The following is a 19,943-nucleotide window of genomic DNA, read 5'->3' as shown; positions in this document are numbered from 1 at the left end:
ATTGTTTTTATTGACTATTTGCTTTCACTTACTAGTTCCAAATTATCCTGTATTTCTAGGTTTACAAAAGCCCTTACCATATTCGATTCCATTCTGAGGAGCGTCAGCTTGCTGGCAGATGTTGAAGAACACCTGTTCCAGGCTGCTGCAGTCCATGGCGTAGGACTTGAAGCCGAGGGCTGACTGTGTGGCCTCCAGGACTGTGCACAGCTGGAGGAAGCTAGAGAAATGATCGTATTAGAGGATTTATTTACTCCGAAAAGGAAATTTGATAAAAGTCTCTTCACTTGGCTTTCAATAGATTTCTAAAAAGTCAATAGTGTGTAGGTATATCTCGTGAACTTAAAATTAGAAGTTTTTAGCTTTTGATTGATTTGATTCTTAAATTTTATGAGGGTTTATAAGCGTTTTGTGTGTTCCACGTATGCTTGTTCTAAGTCTGGGTATCTTTGTGGCTGTGACTTGAATGTATATGAAACTCCTCGCGATACAGGAACTGAATTCTTAAGTGCGGGAGTTCCATTTACCACCACATCAACATTCTCGCATACTTGAAATAAACTTTATTTTTCTGGCCCACTATTGGACAAAGATCTATCCAAGCGCTATCACAGTTCTCTATCTCACACCACATCAAACTCGCACTTACTTATTATTAAGTCCATTAGCATCAAAGAACGGCAGATCAATCTCGACCTCCTGCCCATTGACGTCCACTACGTTAGCATTCTTCACGACGTCCCTCACGAGGGTCAGCAGCTGCTTGGTCTGCTCCTCCTGGCTGGTCTCCTCCCAGGTCTCGTCGCCGCTGGGTCCGGGGTACGACACGGTCAGCTTGTACCCGTTACCCAGAGTGCGCTTGATCTCAATTGGGGAGCCTGTTGTGTGGACTTGACCCTGGAAGGAATTTTTGTTTTGATTTTTGGGTTGGGATTTTAAGCATTTTTTGCCGAACAATATTTTTGTATCGAAATAGTGCCTTTGTGTTAGTTATTTTAGAGTTAAAGAGTCGACCAAATTATTGTGTTTTAGTTTTTGAGTTATTCAAATGTGTCCTACAAATTTATTTGTCACCTAACTAATTTTATGGCCCTTAAGTTGCAAGGCCGACTTAACACTAGACCAGTTTTCATCCTTTACATTACTACATGATAGATCTCATCTCCAAAACGCCTAAACTGCTCTTGATATATTTTGCCGGTATACCTTATGCATGATGACAATCTGGTCGCTGAGCAGTTCGGCCTCGTCGAGATGATGTGTCGTCAGCAGGATGGTCCTGTCTTCCTTCAACTTCACTATCATGGACCAGATGTCCCTGAAGAAGTGAAATAACTTTATAAGTTATAAGTCAAAAAATACAATGAAAAATACTGTCTGTTTATTGAATGAGGAATAAACTCAATAGTCGAAATTGATTCTCGAGTTTTGTTAAGCTAGTGAACGAAACAGATTTTATTTAAAAAACTAAAATATCTTACAGGCTTTTTGTAAAAAAGGAATGTTTGTTAAAGACTGCCATATGAGTTACTTAAAAACTGCCAGTTAAAAAAATATTTTCTATACATAGAAGTTACACTTGAGATACAGAAAAGCGCAGTATGTATAGTTACCTCCTGGCAGCAGGGTCAACCCCAGCGGTGGGCTCGTCCAGCGACACGAGGTGCGGGTCCCCCACGAAGGCCAGCGCCACGCACAGGCGCCGCCGCGTGCCCCCCGACAGCCGGGTCACCGGGACATCACTCACCGGGCCCAGGGATAATACCTCTAGCATCCTGGATGGAATAAGCTACGTTTAGATTGTATACCAGGAATAAATAGTTTTAGTGCAACAAAATTATTTCATCTCTAATTATCTTTTTTAGTGCAAAATGTACTAAATTATTAAATAGTTATTAACTGTTGAAGAAACAAAGTAAGTCAACGCGTTTAGAGCCTTATTATTTCCCATTTTTTTTAGCTTTTTTTGTACGGACGCCTAAATTTATGTTTCCAAATCAAAACATTAGTGGTCTTCCATTTGGTATTATAATAAACGAATAATATACGTGATTTTTCGAAATGAAAATATCTGCGTATTGCGTAAGCAGTTAGTTCGTTCGAGATTAATGGTGTGATTTCCACACAGGTATCATCTATTTAAGTTTCGCTCATGTTTGCGTCAAAGTTTTGAAATACCTCATAATCATAAGCCACCACTTACTTGTCGACCTCTGGGCGCACGTGGCGGGCGCTCCTGCCGCTCTTGAGCTGCGCGTAGAGCGCGACGTGCTCGCGCGGCGTGACGTGCGCCAGCAGCACGTCGTGCTGCGGGCACGCGCCCAGCCGCGCGCGCGCGCGTGTGCTGCGCACGCACACGTGCCCGCGGGACGGCCGCAGCATGCCCGTCAGGATGTTGCTGGGGGATACGCACGTAATAAGACTTAGGCCTCCAGGTATACAGAAAGAAAAATACTGGTAATAGTCAATTTTTTGCAGGGAACAGCGCTGATTTGCAGCTTTGTTTTAATTAATTTGTATTTTTAATTATCTGATACATATTGTTACAAAAAATAAGTTGCAAATCACGTGCACGAAAATACCAAGACTCAGAACAAGCATTCGTGAGTAGTGGTAGTATGAAACTTACATGAGCGTGGTCTTGCCAGCCCCATTGTGTCCCAGTAGTGTGGTGATCTGTCCCTTGTGCAGCTCTATGGACACGTTGTCGAGCGCCAGCTTGGGCTTGCGCGAGTGCTCGCCGTATATCTTGGACACGTTGACGATGCTGACGCCGGCCTTTTCGCCGGTCGTCGAGCAGTACGTGATGTTGCTCTTCAAGGTCTTGATGCCTGGGTAAAAATTAGGGTAGATTGTTTTTTGTGAAGAGAAAAAAGATTTTATTTATGTAATGTTTTGGAGTTCAATGATTGAAACAACAGGGTGTGCAGTCAACTAGAAAAACTTTTTTTTGAGATAGATATAAAAAACTAAATATCTGTTAGTTTGTAGGACTGAACTGATTTGGTAACTTTCGGTTCCAAGAAAGGACACGTATACCTCAATATATGAAAAACCTTACCGAAATATCGATCAATAATAAGTCCGATGATGAAGTAGATCCCGGCATCCACCAGCATCATGACGGCAGCCAGTCCGATGCTCATATCCTCGCTGTCGCCCGGCGCGGCCCACAGCTGGGCCCAGCCCGCGCCCGACCCGTGGGCCTCGAAGCGCGTGATGTACAGGAACGCGTAGCACAGGGATGACGACATGGAGAGGCACTAAGGGGAATTTTGAAAATGTAGGAACGTGTTTTTGTCTCCTTACGAGTAATGTGTATGTCAAAACTCTTTCATTAGGATCTAAAAGTTTGATGTTTCTGTAAAAGACTAAGGTGAAGGTGATGATACGGATTCTTGTACATTTGAAGGAGTTAGCATCTTGAAGGGCATTCCTCTTGCCTGCCGGGCCAGCGGGATTGCCTCAAAAGGATATCGCGGCGAGGGTACACACAGGGCAAAGGAAGGAACATGGGTGGTTTTTAGTCAGTAGAAGTAGGACTCCTTTCTGCTCAACCCAAAGGAGAAATCATATGATGATTTCTCATCAAGTAAACGGGACAATCCTTTGATTGTTGTTCGAAAGGAATCAGTCATTATTATTGTTCGAAAACGTTCCAGCTTGGGATATCATTCCTTCAAGTTCCAATGTTATTGTTCCCAGAATTAAGTGATATCATCACAAACGACTTCGTGCCGCTAATTACGTAAATTTGTTAGCGATAAGTCATAATAATTGTAAGATAAAAGAAGAGAATGAAGAGATCCAAACTTAACTATCTTAATAATAATACTCACGATGAAAGTCTTGAGTGAGCTGTAGAGCACAGCCTCCAGCGACAGCACGATGATGAAGGGCATGAAGCTGATGAGGTAGACCACGGCCGCGCACACCGCCGCCAGGCTGGCTGAGGTGAACAGCTTCGACATCATGTAGCTGGGACAAGGAGATCAAGAGATAATGAGGGGATTCTGTTAAGTGCTATACGTGGAGAAGATCTTGAAGTCGACCTCACACACTGAATGAATTCAAAATCTTCAGTCAGTAGTGCAATATCTAAAAATGCCATGGCATATATTATAATGTAATAAAAATTTTTTTTCAGCACTACCTGTCATTTAGTGGCAGTATTTTGCCAAAAACTCACCAATCTACGTCGAAAGCACTGATATTGAATCTGAGGGCTTGGTAAATAAAAGGTACGTTATATTCGAATCTATTGAAAATGAATTAGTCCACTTTTTTCATTTGACGCACCAATATTAATCAAAAGAGATCAATCGTATAGTAAATGTATGACTCACCAATAACTAAGTACGGAGATACCAAATATGAGTATCAGCGTGAACACCAGCGTGGGGTCCGTGGTGGGCAGGATGTGGCCGAGGTTCAGCACCAGCGTGATGGCGACGCTCGTCACCACCATCTCCAGCGCGCACCACACGAACCACGACAGGCTGTGCCAGCGCAGGTCCACGCCCATCACTGACATCAACTGTGGGAAGAAAGGGAAAGAATTGAATTGGGTATTGGACAAAAAAAAAACACTTCAGACAGATTTGTTAAAAATATTGGTATATTTTAATTTATCTCGTTAACAAAAATGAAAGCGATGCAATGATTTAAAATCTCGTCGTTTTTGCTAGCAAGTGATATTTTAAGTCCCTACTATCAAACTCAGGTGCTTTTTATCGTGGTTACTTTTTAATAATGTGATAAAAAGAAATACTTTTTCAATATTTCTTGGTAATTTATCTGACGGACTGTACAGATGAAGTATATTCTGAATAAGTTGTCTGTGTGCACCATGTGACTGTGAACACCTGTACTACTAATGCCATTAATTCATAAAGTAGTTAGACGGCGGGACGATGAGCTACATACAATGAGCGGCGTCTCGCTTTCTCAAGGCAATATTATTGGGAAAGCGATAGTGGTAGAGCTGACGGCACAGACAACCGAGTGGTTGAGATCACCCCGCAAAACTCACTGTGACGTGTCGCGGGTTCTATCTCCAGGATAAGCATTTGTGTGTTCATAAATGCTTGTCCTGAGTCTGGGTGCTTGTGACTTGAATGTTTGTAAAACCCTTCGCGATACAAGGCTTGAATTCCTTAATGCAGGTCGTTTTTTTATGTAAAAGATATATGATCACAAATAGCTTTTAAAACGTGTTTTAAAAAGTATTTCTATATACCATGGTGTTTCCAGTTTCCTTGTCGGACACGATGAACCTGACGGCGGATGCCACGGTGAACAGCAGCGAGAAGAAGAAGCACACGATCAGGGACTGGGACTCGTATAGCGACGTCTGGAAACTGTAGGAGGAGACAGGAGTTAAGCTACATACAGGCTCCCGTCTCTAATGTAAATAGTGCCCTTGTACATGGTAATGAAGAAGTGCTGTCAAGAAAATTAGTCAATTCTTGAAAGTATGAATTAGTTTCCTATGACGAATTAGTAGGGTGCCAATGAAACTTTTACAGGAAGTCCAGTTTTTCAGCATTTATTATGTAGTCCTCCTTATCGATTTCGATAACGTCGACCCTTGGCAATTCGCTTCCTAGCGTGAGCTCTGATGTGGCTGGCTAGACCGAGTTTAGATCCAAGCGCTGCAGTAAAGTTATATATTGCATTTCTTTCGAAATTAAGAAACAGCTGAATAACGACTAAAGTAACGAAGTGGAAATTAATAACGTCAGAGTTGTGACTAGTCAATGCTAGAACAAATATGTATATCAGCTTATGACGTAGCATCTCAAAAATCCTTAATCTTCATAAAAAGGGCATATCAAACTTACTAGTCCTTCCTATAGCAGGGGTACGGAGTCTGCTGCGTGTACACCGCCCAGTCCACCTCCTGCAGGTCTCTCTTGACGCGAGCTCTGCTGGACAGCCGGATAATGGCCTGGTCCACCAGGTCCTGGATCTGCACGAAGCCGCGGAAGTAGCGCATGTTCTCCACGAAGCTGGCTTCCGGCCCTGGGATCCAGAGGCTGGGGATGACAAGGTTGAAATGAAATGAAATGAAATGAAATGAAATGAAATGAAATCATTTATTCTGTAAGTAGGATATATCATCACTTTTACATGTCTTCTTATTTTTTTTTTGAGAACGCTGGAGTCGACATTTCCTATCTGACTACCCTGAGAAGAAATGTCGAAACAAACTCAAGGGGTCACAGTCTCTTTTAAAGTCCAGACAATTTCAATGCGAATAGATATGTATAAACCAATGCACGGTATTTTTTGGACTGGCCTTTTGAAGAAAGTACCAGATCGATCTGAGCAAGGGAAAAAAACAAATAATCTCACTCAAATCGCCAGTTTGAGAAACTACAATTAACATATACCTGCATAAAGTTTATACTTACAATAAAATAAAATAAAAGCAAAAAAGATTGAAAAATAAAAAAATAAAATAAAATTAATAATTCGGTAAACATTATATGCAAAAGCACAAAATATGTCAAAAATTGTATAAATGTATATGCAAAAGCACAAAACATGTCATCAATTAATTAAAACGTATCATATGCAAAATGCAAAACACATGTCAGCATGCAGAAGATAACCGGGCAGCAATAGACAGCTCTATTAGCGATCAGCTCAATCCCATGCGTTTTTATCAGTAAGATAGTCAGATATCTTGTAATATCCTTTTTTGGATAACTTAGCTTTGACATATACTTTAAACTTCTTAATAGGTAATTTACGAACGTCAAACGTATGGTTAAAACGATACTTAAAAAAAACTTTTTTGCGCTGCGCTAAACTCGAACAGTATGGTCCTACTAATATTATAAACGATATTGTTTGTATGTATGGATGTATGGATATTTTTTCATCTTTCACTCAAAATCCTTGAACGGATTAAGACAAAACTTGGTACATAGATAGTTGATAACCATAATTACCACATTTTATCCTGATTATATGTCCCCTCGGGATCGTTTTCTATTTGTAGCGTCCGGGCCCGCGGGCAACAGTTGGTTATATACGGAAAGGACAGAACGATGTATAAGATTCTTCTACCAAAAAATCTATGATCCTTTTAAATAGGCTTTTATTACAACAGTATGAAATCTTAAATTGAAGACCTGTTTCTACAAGTTTACTCATCGACGTCCATTAATTCCCAGCGCTTGACGTGACTAGTAGTAGATGTTTTTAACAAATACTTACTAGTCCTTGAGTTTCTCGGTGGTGGGCGCGTTGTCGATGTCCATGCGGATCTTGTACTCCACGTTAGACAGAGACCCATCCTGCTCCCCACTGTTCAGGAATACCACGCCTAAGGACAAAAAACATGCAATCTGGGTGTGTATAACACTAGTGTGTCAATTTTAGTAGAGCCGAGTGGTTGAGGTCAGTACGCCGAACCCATTGAGCTCGACGTGTCGCGGGTTTGATCCCCGTGTAGGACAAGCACTTGTGTGATTCTCAAAGAGTGTTTATGGGGAGGGGTTTACAAACATACAAATCGTATGTTTGTAAACCCCTCCCCCCCCAACACGAGAAGTTCAAATATGCTTGGACGAACATAAATAAATCATTCACGACAATTTGAGAACCTTTTCCATATTTTCGTAGGTAAGCAACAATATAAGGGTTAGTAAGCGCGATCACATTGAAGATTAACTTACCAGCAGAGAATTCATTAACGACGCTGAGTCTAGCCGCCTCGTGGATGAGGTGGTCCTCGCTGGGTGACGGTTGAAACCGGTCCAGGTTGATGCAGTGCAGTAGGTCTGATGCCTTTGACAGTAAGCTGCCTATATCCTGGAAATTTGACAAGTGTCAGATATTACTGAACTTTTGACGAACAACAGTTTTACTAAACAAAGAGTGTGACTTAAGTCTCATTAATTTATAAATAAATTATGCTGATTTCAACATAAAACATTATGTGCATATTAATACAAAATGAAAAATATACATTATTTACAAAGCGTCAAAAAAGACATCTTCATCCCTGCCAAAGTCGGGAAACGTGCCCAGAAGGCTGGCAGAATTATCATTGCCACATTGCATGGCAATGCTAATTCTTTGAGAGAGAGAACTCTTTCTTGTTATATAAATATAGAATAAAACTCACGTTAATATCACCAAACTGGTCAAACAATCCATCAACATCCACATCCGGTACCGTTGCCCCCTCCTCCCCCTCCCCAATAATCATGGCCCTGATGGAGCTGAACTGCGGCTCCGTCATCACCCGCCGGAGTACTGCTATACCTTCGCGATGGTCAGACAGCTTGCCCAGCGCTGGGAATGAAGCCGCGAACGAGTGGACCAAGTTTGTCATTTTTATCATTGTTGCGAATGTTGAGTTGGCCTGTAAATAATATCATTTGTTTTATTTTTTTGGTGGAGTGGTGCAGTTGGCCTGGTCAGTCAACCAGTCACAATGAGATATGAAAATCCAAAATACCACAGACAAAGCAACTTCCAAAATATATTTGATCGTTGGAACCCAATAAGTGACTTAAAATCAAATTAACCCATCCCTTCTGACCTGTTCTATGATCCTGGTGACGCTGGCGCTGGGCGGCGTGTACAGGATCTTGCCCATGATGAGCGGCTTCACGAAGCTCCACAGGATCTTGCCACCTTCCACGTTGATGATGTCCACGTATAGCGAGCGGCAAAACTCAGCTAAACAAGAATATGGTAAGCATGTGGTTGTCCCTTGAGTCATATTGCTTCTTTTAATTATTGCTATTTGCAGACCTCTAAGCTATCCGAATTAAAATATTATTGTGCTTTAATTGCTTGCTTTTGAATTACAGAAAATGTTTACATTCTATCTGAGTTAAGCTATCAACAACCCTGGATTCGATTTATCAGTGAAAAAACAACAGATTAAGTAACTTTCACATAAAGATAAACCACGTTCCGTTAATAATAACGGCAGGTTTGGAAGGCACAGACTTTGTAGGTTTGGGCTGTTTCTGGCTTTTTGAGGTCAAGGACCAACTCTAGTGTGACTAGAAACTTTAAACTTATTCATCAGGTAGTATACGAGTATAACTCATAGTTTGTGTGGAAATACCACATCTACATGTATGTTTAATTAATGGTATATGGTCATAGGCGCCATAGCTAAGTGACTTTATAAAGTGTTTTTTTCATACCACTTGGCAAAGACAGCTTGACACTTACAGGTGGTATTTATAGTACTCAGTGTACTTACTCACTTGGCAATGTATTAAGACGGCATGACACTTGTAGGTGGCGTTTAACTAAGGATGGTATTCATGGTACTTACTGGGCAGGACTTCTAGTTGCGCCTTGTCAGGCTCAGTGGAGAGGTCGGGCGTGGCGGCGATGCTCTTGTAGAAGCGGTTCGTGCTCATCACGAAGGGCTTGCCGCACAACATGTTGCCTGCACTCGACAGGAAGTCTGGCGCTGTGAAGAAGATATTAATCGATTTATAATCGTGTATTATGGAACTTGATTCTGTTCATTCTGATACAGCTTGAATTAAAAGTTAGATAACAAAAAAAAGGACATAATTACTTTACAAAAGTTTAGATCGGAAAATTGTACCATATTCAATCTAACAATTTTTATGGTTGCATAAACTATCGGATAAGTCTAAATTAAATGTTTAGGACATTCTTTACACTTCAAAAGAATCATGTTTAATGAAAGCGTATGTAAAGGTAAATCAATGAGTGATCTAGCACTGGACTCTACAACGTGAAGCCTCCTAGTATCTCATCATAACACCTACATGACAGCAGGTTCCCTACGGAGGAGAATCCCCTGAGGCTCTGGAACAGCGTCTCGTTGGCGAGCAGCTCCCCCACCCCTCCCATGTTCTCCTGGATGGCGGGCAGCAGAGCCGCCATCTGCTGGTACTTTGATAGCACTAGCGAGCCCTCGGATTCGGTTAGGTTGGACGCTGTGTATAACTTGGTGAGCAGGATGCTGCCAACCTGTGTTATGAGAGAAAATTATTAATTTTGTACCCAACAAAATCCCCGAATCAAGACAGATAGTTTACGCAGTAGTAAAGCATGTAATTGAATAGCGCCACGTCTATGGACTTTAAAGATCTTTGTGTTGCGAAAGACATTCAGGGCAAATAAAAACCATGTTTTTAAAGTAAAAATACATTCATTACACATTATTTCCAATTACTGCACGGATATTAGTGGAGTGGTATGAGGTCGACACCAAAACTATTTGGAGCCTGGTTGCCTTTGTGCATGTGACACCTTCGGCGACACAAGGAGTAATGCGGAATTCATATCAAAAAAATTGGTCTCGAACCCGAAACATTTCGTTTGCACATTAGCTATCCACACAGTTGCAAACAATATATCATCAAGAACAATCCATCTTCATATGACGAGATAATAATATCAAACATACCTTATCAACAACCATAGTAAAGTTAAAGTTCCGGAATAGAACCGGCAGCATCTGCCTGGCGGTGCTGTCAGGCAGGCCGCAGAACTGCTCGGCCACCGCCGCGAACACGTCCTCGGCCACCACCACGTCCAGGTTAGAGGGAGACAGCACGCGCGACATGCTACTGCTCTGGCACACGAAGGCAGATATGTGGCTCTCTTCTGGCTTGGACGATAGCAACTGGGAAGAAAGAGATTGATGAGCTAAGAGAAAATTACGGTTTTTCCAGTCGGCTAAAACTGACATTGAAAACTTATAAATATTGACAAGATACACTCGACGACTGTTTAAAAAAAATCTGTGCAAAATCACAATCTTTTGGATAAATCCTCTCCCTACTTTTAACTAAAATGCTTGTGTTGCGTATAAACGTATAATGATACGTATTCATTTTTAATACGCCTTTTTCAAATGGTCCTTTTTATTTGTTGCTATATCACATCCCTAGGAAAAGTAAGTTCTAGAAAAATAGAAGCAGCTCTTATTGTCCTCTATCTAGATTTTCTCATGAGGACACATTGTAGTTCACGAGCTGACTAATACGGGTGACACCACTTATGACCCATACTATCCGCCTCACATAGCACATTGCTGCCGCACTCACCGGCTTGAGCTGCATGGTCCCGGCGTGTATCCGGGGCGCGGCGATGGACCAGAAGTTGGTGTTGTTGATGCCCAGCGCGCTCAGACCTGACTCCATGTCCTCGGCGTCCGGGAATACTTGCGACACTTCCACTGTAGAAACAAAAAATATATTTTTATTGAAGTAATATTAACGGAAAATAACCGATTAAGCGCGTGTGGGACAAGTGACAATAAGCTTTCAGCACAAATAGGCTAAAAAACAAATCTGAAACAAATTATTTGTCAAATAATTAGTCTACAAGAGTGAAATTTCGACTGTCCAGCTATCAAAATTTCTCAGATACAGACTGGTGTCAGACGGACAGACAGCGGTGCCAGTAAAAAGGGGCCGTTTGTTTGGGTATGGAAACTTAAGAGTAGGTCACTAAGTCTCCAAGTTTCACACGCCACGGAATTTGGCATATCAATGCTACTGTGCAAGTCAGACGTCGCACTAAGCCGCATATTGAGTTGGTGACTGTCTGATATCACATGGGTGTGTAAGTACCAAGTGGTGGCAGGCGTCTAAGCTGCTACATTTCATTTGCTCCATTCAAATTTTATAAACATCGGTCCAGCCGTTTTTTTAGTTGTAAATTGCATTGTCGTCGGGTTTGATGCTACACTGAAAATTTTAGCCTACTAGCTTATCGGGAAGTGCCTCAAAATTGAGTTGCAATGTTGATAGCAATGAAAACTATTTTTTTGAATAAACGATTACAGTGAACTCATTAGGTACTTCCATAACTATAATTAGTACAATGTAATGTGATCTTACTCTTGAGGTCGACCTCCTCCAGCAGGTAGTTCTTGAGTTGCCGCAGCACGCCCAGCCCCGACGACAGCGCTTCTAGGTCGTGCTCTAGTGTTGTACCCACCAGCAGAGGATGTAACTCTGACACTATACCTTGAAGGCTGAATAAAATAGTTTGATATTATATTTCTGTCGATAAGAATCCATCGTAGTTAAAACGATGGGGAAGTATAATAATATGAAACAGCAAGTGGCTCTGTAGGAAAACTGTTAAAATTAAAGGGAAAAGGAAGCGTCATTATTTATACTGCAATATAATCTAATCAAATATTGTGAAAGCTTTATGTATGTGTACTAATAGCACGTATCTAAGGATTGGATAGAAATATTATTTAAAAAAAATATTTGATTGGCGAAAACCTTTTTGCAAATAGAAAAAACCAATAGAAGAAAAAACCGAAATCCGGTTTCCCCTTTTTACTAATGCTATCTATCGTATAATCTATCCCGGGAGTGACTAACTACAGGGCAAGAATACTCGGTGTATCAGAAGCTTGCGCAAATCCAAAGAGACTTCTAAGCTTCTGGAAGAAGTTGGCTAACTGGACTATTCAGTGGGCCATTGGTGACATGATGACACAGGTGACAGGGCAGGTAGACAGACAGGCAGTGGTTTAGTATTCCATCTGTCTACGATGGACTACTAAAACAGAGTCAATCAACAAGCCTACTACCCACCATGGGCAGCACAAACCTACCTGTACAGCACACTGTCCAGGGTCTCGTCATTGATGAGCAGCATGAGCGTGTCCACCAGCGCCTCCAGCTTGGTGTCCAGCACTCCGGCCACGTCCACCTTGCTGGCCAGCCCCAGCAGCCGCGCGCCGTGACCCACCAGCCCCTCCAGGTGGTAGATGATTGAGGACACGAAGTTGAAGCGCCAGAATTCTTCTAGTTGGAGTTTTGGCAGCTGGGGAAGAAGATAGTTTATTTAGGTATGGATGGTTCCGTCGTACGATTGCTTAGTTGGTAATGAGGCTTTTGAGAAAGGACGTTTGATTAAACCCTTTATGCTGCTACCCTTTAAGGTTTCCTATACACTATCCGTATTGAATTAGTCTCGCAAACATCTTGGTATCTTCTTTCTTGGTTTAAAAAAACGCATGTCGCGGGGGTTTTACAAACATACAATTCATATGCACAAAGACACCCAGACTCCGAACAAGCATTCGTTAATCACACAAATGCTTGTCCTACGCGGGGATCGAAACCGCGACACGTCGCGCAAAGTGGCTATCCGTGTAGTCAGGGAAACTTCAAATACCCGCCAAAAATGGGGAGGGGGGAACTACCTAGTAATTATCATTTAGGTACTTACCGTTTTATCAATAAGAGTATTGTTGATATTGCTCCTTATAAAAGCGGCAATAGCACTGCAGTTGGTCTTTTTACAGATATCGTCCCAGGAACTGAGAGGCAGAGTTACATACTGATCCACGGTATGAGAACCACTGCGGACCTGGAAAAAACGATCGAAAAGCATATTTACCATAAGTGAAAGACGAGAGCTGGAGACAAATAGCTATACTGCATCATTTCGAAAGCATATCCAATTGTCGACGTCGGTTAGTATAGGGTGTTTGAATGAATATTTGGGACTTTCAAATAAGGTGCCATACGATTTTACAATATCCCGGCTTAATATAATTAAAATAAAGTTATAGTACAACTTTCATGGCCAAAAAGACTTGGGACATAAAATTGAGCGCCGAACTTAAAACCACAAGCACCTACACAAGTATATTGAGTGTTATAAGAATCCAGCAAAACAGTCGCCATCAGAAGCAAAAAAAGGAACTCACATTACGAATGTTTAGCATAGCATTCTCTACTTCAGTAACCACATCGTGATCTACGACTCCCATCAGCTGTTGATGCAGGTCATTCTTCTCCAGCAGGTACTCCTTCAAGGGTCTGGAGACGTCCAGGTTGTGGGCGACCTCTGTGGAAATCTCCTTGAGGTACTGGATGTCTTTGACTCCGTCTATCTCATGGATGTGAGGCATTTGTGCTCTGATCAATTTCGCTGTGTGAGCTAGTACTGAGGCGAAACTGAAAATATGTTTAAAACATTTTTTACTTATAAACTATTAATCCGTTGCCGTGCTTCTAAGAGTTTGTATTACATTTATGTTTTGAAAACGTTCCGACAAACGATGAAACTATACAACGGCACGAATCTTTAACTCAGCGCCTTTGGAGATTCAACTTAATGACCTTAGAGCGACTGCCTATTCCTCCTCCACAAACGATAACTACTATGTAATATAGTCCCATGTAAAAATTGTTAAAATTAAGCTACGTCAATGCTACGACGACTCTACAAAATCGCTACACCGACCTACGCACTACGCTACGAGGTTACGACAGCCAGTACTTACAGCGTAGCATTCCCGAACTCATTCCTGGACACATTCCTAGTGAGACACTCTGTCAGCTTCGTGGTCTTAGCATTCATATCCTCTAGAAGATGCACCTTCACCTGCCCCAGGAACTCGTTGATAGACTTGTTCATCTCGTACTTCGTGTAGTTCCGCGTCGATATTAACTGTGGATTGTAAATTATGTGTGAATTGCAGCCCATAGGTTGTTTTATTTACAGTATACTGTATTTATGATAAGGCCATAAGGCTTAAATTGCAATGACGATTAAAAAAGTTAAACAACAACATGATTATTCTCTACGCCACCTATTAATTTTAAACTAAGTTATACAAGTTTTCTTCTCAGACATAGTTTTTTTGTTTCAGCTTATTCACGATAAATTATTTAAAATTAATAGGTGGCGTAGAAAATAATCAATATAAAATTTAATAATACTTCAAAATGATGCCATGATATCAGAAGCGGAATCGTAAAGATAGCATGGACACTTAATGTCACTTTTAGAGTTGTTTTACAGCCGTAACAGATTTGAAAACAGATTGAAATTGTAAACAGACCTCTCTGATGGCCATATCCCAGTGGAAGTCGTTCTTCAGCGTGTGGTGCACGTCCTGCAGGCTCATGCTGCTGAGGTGGCACAGCAGGCTGTCGTACTCCTGCTTCTTGAACAGCTGCAGGTTCAGCTGCTTGAACCACGTCGTGAATTGGGAGCAGAGGAGGCATTGACTGGAAAGAGGATAAAATTTAGCAAACGAACTGCTAAACTTAATGATGGATTCTGATAAATCATCATCAGTATTACCAGGAGGTATTATGTGGCATTGTGTTTTGTCAGTAAACCATGCCCATGTACTATGTAGTGCAAAATTGGCCCGCAACACTTTCTATTGTTAAAGTTTATTAGCAGCATACATTTTGAGTATTATTTAACCTCTTAGGTACGCGTTTGGTATAAGTAGAAACATGTACCCATGAAAATAAATTTGTTTTAAAGTACCTATTATTCAAGAACAGCGTGCCAGCATCCACACCATTACTGAGCACAGCAAACGCCATCTTAGTGATGGTTTCCTTGGACAGCAGCTGCAGCGCCACCTGCCGCAGATGCTGGATCCTCTCCGGCGTGACCCAGGCCGGGGGCTGCGGAGACTTCGGTCCCTCCCTGATGTTTGCCAGCCGAGATTCGACCTTATTTATATCCGAATTCAAAGCTTCGTAGTCAATGTCTTTGGATATTTTTAAGGACGATTCGAAACCCTGAAAAGATGAAGATTTTTGCTATTCAAAATTGAACCTTAAATGAACGGACAAGCTATTGTTTCTGGCTTATTAGTTAGTTTTGCTCATCAACGAGCCACAATGAAGACCACCGTCGTATTTAGAAACCAGTGAAATCGAACAAATCTGAGTGGCATTTCTTTGTTCTAAAACGATCTTTTTTAAAAGGATTATATAAAAATACTCTGTTTTCTCTAATATACAGGAATATGTATATTTTTAAACCAGTTTCATTTAATAGTCCCGTCAATCGAAACTTAACTAATATTCTAGTACGACATGTATGCATACCTGTGCAGCAAACAATAGCGGCGTCACCTCTCTATAAAGCTCTATATTATCGGGCAGACAGAGCTGTCTCTTGAGGTCGGACAGCAGCCCGGTGCGGTCCGGGAGGTAGTCGGACAGAGTGATGTTGGGCGCGCAGAACGACTCCGTCTGGTTCAGGTCGATGTCGTGGAGAAGGCGGACCAACTGTGGCAGAGCGTAAAGTGTCATACAGAAACCTGGGTATACAGCGTGGTGATACAATTATGTCACCATTGTAGCGCTTCGCTGTATATCTCCAATGGATATATACTCGTAGCTAAAGAAGCAATCGCAAGCAAATGACCTCAACCAATCGTCTATCCGTGCAGTCGTTCTGCACGGATAGACGATTGGTTGAGGTCATCACGCCAAACCTACTGAGCGCGACGTGGTGGGAGTATGACCCCCGCGTAGGACAAGCATATATTATGCGTGATTCACTAATGCTTGTCCTAAGTCTGGGTATCTTTTTGCGTGTGATTTGAATGTTGAGAAAATCCTTATATTAGCTTCCAGACCGCAATGGAGTATAAATTAAGTGTGGATACACCGCAAGAAAACAATCACTTTGTATATTAAGTGTTTTTATAAACCATGGTACCAAATCTTCTTTCTTACGATCTGCTTAGCTAAGTTCAGACAATTCATTTGGTAACGCCTTTTACACTTACATGTATTCCATCAAAGTTGCTCAGCAGATCTTCAGCTACATCAAAACTGTTCTCCAGGTATCCGAAGAACTTGCCAGCTTGGGGCCCGCTGTACAGGGCCCTGAGCCGGGCCCACCAGTCCTCGCCCGAGAGGAAGGTCAGTATGACGTCATAGCCCTGTATATTCGATTGCAGGTACTTCAAGTATACAGGCAGGGTTAGATCGTAAGCGTACTTTGTTGAGGTCCGCAGTGATGAGATTAGCTGCTTCCTGTGTGAAGAAAATAAAGATTGAAATATATTTAAATCTTTGTTAATATAACCATGGTTTTGTATCCAAAGGTCTGCCAAAAACAATGTAATTTGATGATTAAATCTCAAAATTGGAATCGGTCAAATTAAAATCATGATAAAAGAAAATATTTTTCTGTGTTTCTTAAGTTAATGGTTAGTTAAGTAAAATGTATCACATGCACAAAGACACCCAGACTCAGGACAGTCATTCGTGGATCACACAAATGCTTGTCTTACGCGGGGATCGAACCCACAACACGTCGCACTCAACGTGTTTGTCGTGGTGACTTTAACCACTCGGCTATCCATGCAATCAAACTATCAATTAGAAAGAGATATACAATCAATTCACTTACCTAGTAGCCAAGAACTCAAACACATCAGTCACATTTTCATCTCCAGTTTTCAAAACATCAACTAAGTTCACAAGACTATTCCTTGCATCCGCATACTCATCCACAACCATATCTTGTAATGCTCTGTATATATCTCCATATTTCTTCACACAGACTTGACTCCTCGCCTTTTCCATAGTCACTAAGAATGTCTTAGTATTATTATTCTTCAAATCATTACACATTTTATTGAACGCATCAGCTAATGTGTAGTTTCCATCATTTTTCCAGAGTAAATCTGTTAATATATCAAAGTGTATAGTCACAGCGTCAGCTGGTTTTCGTCTGTACAAATATTTAATGACATCTAAGTCAGCTTGAGTTGATGGGTTTTCATTACTAAGACCTATGTCCGTTATTTCCATTTTTTCAGCTGCTTCGTGTAATTTATTGATGATTTTGACTATTTTCGTTAAGTAAATGTTGGCGGAGAACTGTTTCATGTTGATTTCATTGAACAGTCTATACGATGGGTCGGTTATGTTAATCTTATAGTTTAATACTGCGTCGATAGTTCTCTCCAGTTTCCCTTCAATGGTGTTCATTTTGATGTCTTCCTCTGTGAGTAGAGTTTGGTTCTTTTTTGATAGCTCTGTTAGATAGTTGGCCAAGTCCACAGCTTTGGTGTATGCGCTTTCGAACCTGCTAGTCAGGTTGTTTACTTTCATAGTGAAGAAGAAGTATTGCTGTAAAAGATGGTACAGGTAAATTACACTATACGTGCTTAAATGTACATAAAGTTGAATTATAATGATTCGATATACATATATGATTTAATGCTTCTATCCATGGAAATGAGTTATATCTGAGATAAAATCTGATCTGCATACTAATTTCGATTAGGTGATGTCTATTATTGACAATTACTTAGCCACCAGTAACCCAATATTATAAATGGATTAGACTTTATATGGCTCGTTTTGGAGCTGCAAGATTAAAACTCTTACTTTCTCCATACGCAGAAGCGATGAGCTTTTTATACTTCCAATAACATTCAAGTGGCGAATTCAAAGTTAACATTCCCACTTACACTTATTCCCAAATTTTATAGTACGTAGTATTAATTAATTATACTTACAGGTTTAGAGAAGACATCTAGTAGTGTGTTCTCTCCTCTGGGCAAGGACAGCCAGTGTAGCAGCGAAGGGCAGATGAAGGGCTTCACCTTCTTAATAAGGGCGGAGTCTATGGGACTGCCGGGGGGCGGCTGCAGGGCTTTGATCAGGGCATCACAGTCCCAGAACTGGGATTGAGAGGCGCGACGAACCTGGGCAAGAGTTATTTATAAGTAAAGAAATAAAAGAATGTCCTTAGTCAACTTTTGATAAAGGGTTTTATATGTATCTGCAGGTTTTTGATTTGATTTACTTTAATATTTGGAGTTTATTACCAGTCTTAAAAAGAGATATATTTTGTTCAGTTTACTGAATTGCCTGCAACACAGATACCCCATTAACAAACTCTAAAAGAAAAAGAAGCCGTCTTGTTAGTTAAGCAAGAGCTCCTATAAAACTGGTATCCAGCCGCATTCAGATAGACTGAAAGCCGAAACTTTGTTAGGAAAAGACTAGGTACATGTTGGCTAGATAGACTAGATAGGGTCTCCGATCATTTTTTTTTTGTGTTAAGGCTTCGCTGTTTTGAGAGTTTACCTGGCTCATGAACCCGTAGTCCCAGTAGGAGTTGAGCAGCGTGCCCACGAACTCCGGCATCTTGTCATACAGCATGTACAGCCCCGTGCGGCGCGTGAAGCCCACCAGCTGGAGCAGGTTCGAGTTCGGCTCTGCGGAAATTGTTGAAGTTATTTTTTATTACATCTAAAAGCTTAATTACACCAGATAACACCAAGAACACTTTATCAAAGCCAAATATGTATTGCCAAGCCAACAACAGCCTGTGGTGTTGGTGAAACTTTGTGCCGTCTGAGCACAAGTAGAAAGTTGGCTCAGGAAAAAAATGAGAAATTTGATCCTTGGACAGGCATTGCTAGTACGTGCACAAATAGACCCCAAATTAGAATAAGCATTTGTGGATCACACACGTTCTTGCTATACTAGAAGCTTGAACTTGCAGCATGCCAGGTACTGTGGCCAGCTATATGTTGTAGGGTTTTCGTCTTTCCAATGACTTACGGCAACATCATAATATTACATTATCATAGTATGGTTTCTATAAAAGCGTTAGTTACTAACCATTAGCCTCTTTAAAGTAAGTCATGAGATCAGCAGCTACATTCTCCAGGATGACGGAGAAGGCTTCGAAGAAGTGCTTCCATGCTTTTCTGCCGAGGGCTCGGCAGTCGTCGTCGATGTAGCCAGGGCTGCACTTGGAGAACAGCTCCCACAGCGAGCTCAGGGGGACGTCACTAGGTGTTGGGGGAGTCTGGACCGCGTTTAGTACTGTGTCGACCTTTGTGAATAGTTTCCTGCAGGATTTGAAGAAAATATATTGTTTGTGTATAGCCATAAGAGTTGACAAAGTATTAACCGTATACTTTAGCATGCAACATAATATTTTGAATAATCAAGTTATTTTTTTTATAATAGCAATTGCCAACATTCAGTTTTCTTATAGTTCTCAACATATACTTTCAATTATTAGAACACTGATCGGTATCGTATGAGACTAATTATAGTTTAGATTTTTTGAATGGCTAGAAGTTAAGTTAATCGTTGGTGAAAAATTAAGAAATTAGAAAAAATATTATCTGTAGCCACACAAAAACAGTT

The 19,943-nt window shown here is 41.1% G+C and overlaps 1 protein-coding gene across 1 annotated transcript in view; it reads right to left on the bottom strand.

Moving 5' to 3' along the window:
• LOC113499839 overlaps positions 1-19,943 on the bottom strand; it is an 87,302-nt gene that overhangs the window by 10,473 nt on the left and 56,886 nt on the right. The window contains exons 20-51 of the mRNA XM_026880404.1: positions 19,407-19,639; positions 18,867-18,997; positions 18,293-18,481; positions 17,176-17,900; positions 16,547-16,796; positions 15,858-16,040; positions 15,286-15,545; positions 14,846-15,014; positions 14,285-14,451; positions 13,706-13,955; positions 13,222-13,362; positions 12,602-12,813; positions 11,868-12,004; positions 11,070-11,200; positions 10,427-10,645; positions 9,783-9,987; positions 9,314-9,454; positions 8,561-8,700; positions 8,141-8,380; positions 7,689-7,824; positions 7,228-7,336; positions 5,844-6,038; positions 5,240-5,360; positions 4,347-4,537; positions 3,840-3,978; positions 3,062-3,263; positions 2,630-2,831; positions 2,204-2,398; positions 1,614-1,775; positions 1,207-1,318; positions 650-897; positions 78-220 (exon numbers count right to left, since the gene is read on the bottom strand). Coding sequence (XP_026736205.1) covers positions 78-220; positions 650-897; positions 1,207-1,318; positions 1,614-1,775; positions 2,204-2,398; positions 2,630-2,831; positions 3,062-3,263; positions 3,840-3,978; positions 4,347-4,537; positions 5,240-5,360; positions 5,844-6,038; positions 7,228-7,336; positions 7,689-7,824; positions 8,141-8,380; positions 8,561-8,700; positions 9,314-9,454; positions 9,783-9,987; positions 10,427-10,645; positions 11,070-11,200; positions 11,868-12,004; positions 12,602-12,813; positions 13,222-13,362; positions 13,706-13,955; positions 14,285-14,451; positions 14,846-15,014; positions 15,286-15,545; positions 15,858-16,040; positions 16,547-16,796; positions 17,176-17,900; positions 18,293-18,481; positions 18,867-18,997; positions 19,407-19,639 — 6,278 coding nt within the window. The remainder of the gene's footprint in view (positions 1-77; positions 221-649; positions 898-1,206; positions 1,319-1,613; positions 1,776-2,203; positions 2,399-2,629; positions 2,832-3,061; positions 3,264-3,839; positions 3,979-4,346; positions 4,538-5,239; positions 5,361-5,843; positions 6,039-7,227; positions 7,337-7,688; positions 7,825-8,140; positions 8,381-8,560; positions 8,701-9,313; positions 9,455-9,782; positions 9,988-10,426; positions 10,646-11,069; positions 11,201-11,867; positions 12,005-12,601; positions 12,814-13,221; positions 13,363-13,705; positions 13,956-14,284; positions 14,452-14,845; positions 15,015-15,285; positions 15,546-15,857; positions 16,041-16,546; positions 16,797-17,175; positions 17,901-18,292; positions 18,482-18,866; positions 18,998-19,406; positions 19,640-19,943) is intronic.

The sequence above is a fragment of the Trichoplusia ni genome, chromosome 13 (assembly GCF_003590095.1).
Source record: "Trichoplusia ni isolate ovarian cell line Hi5 chromosome 13, tn1, whole genome shotgun sequence".
In the NCBI taxonomy this organism is placed as follows: domain Eukaryota; kingdom Metazoa; phylum Arthropoda; class Insecta; order Lepidoptera; family Noctuidae; genus Trichoplusia; species Trichoplusia ni.
Note: the sequence above shows the minus strand (reverse complement) of the source record. Positions and strands in the feature narration are given on the sequence as shown.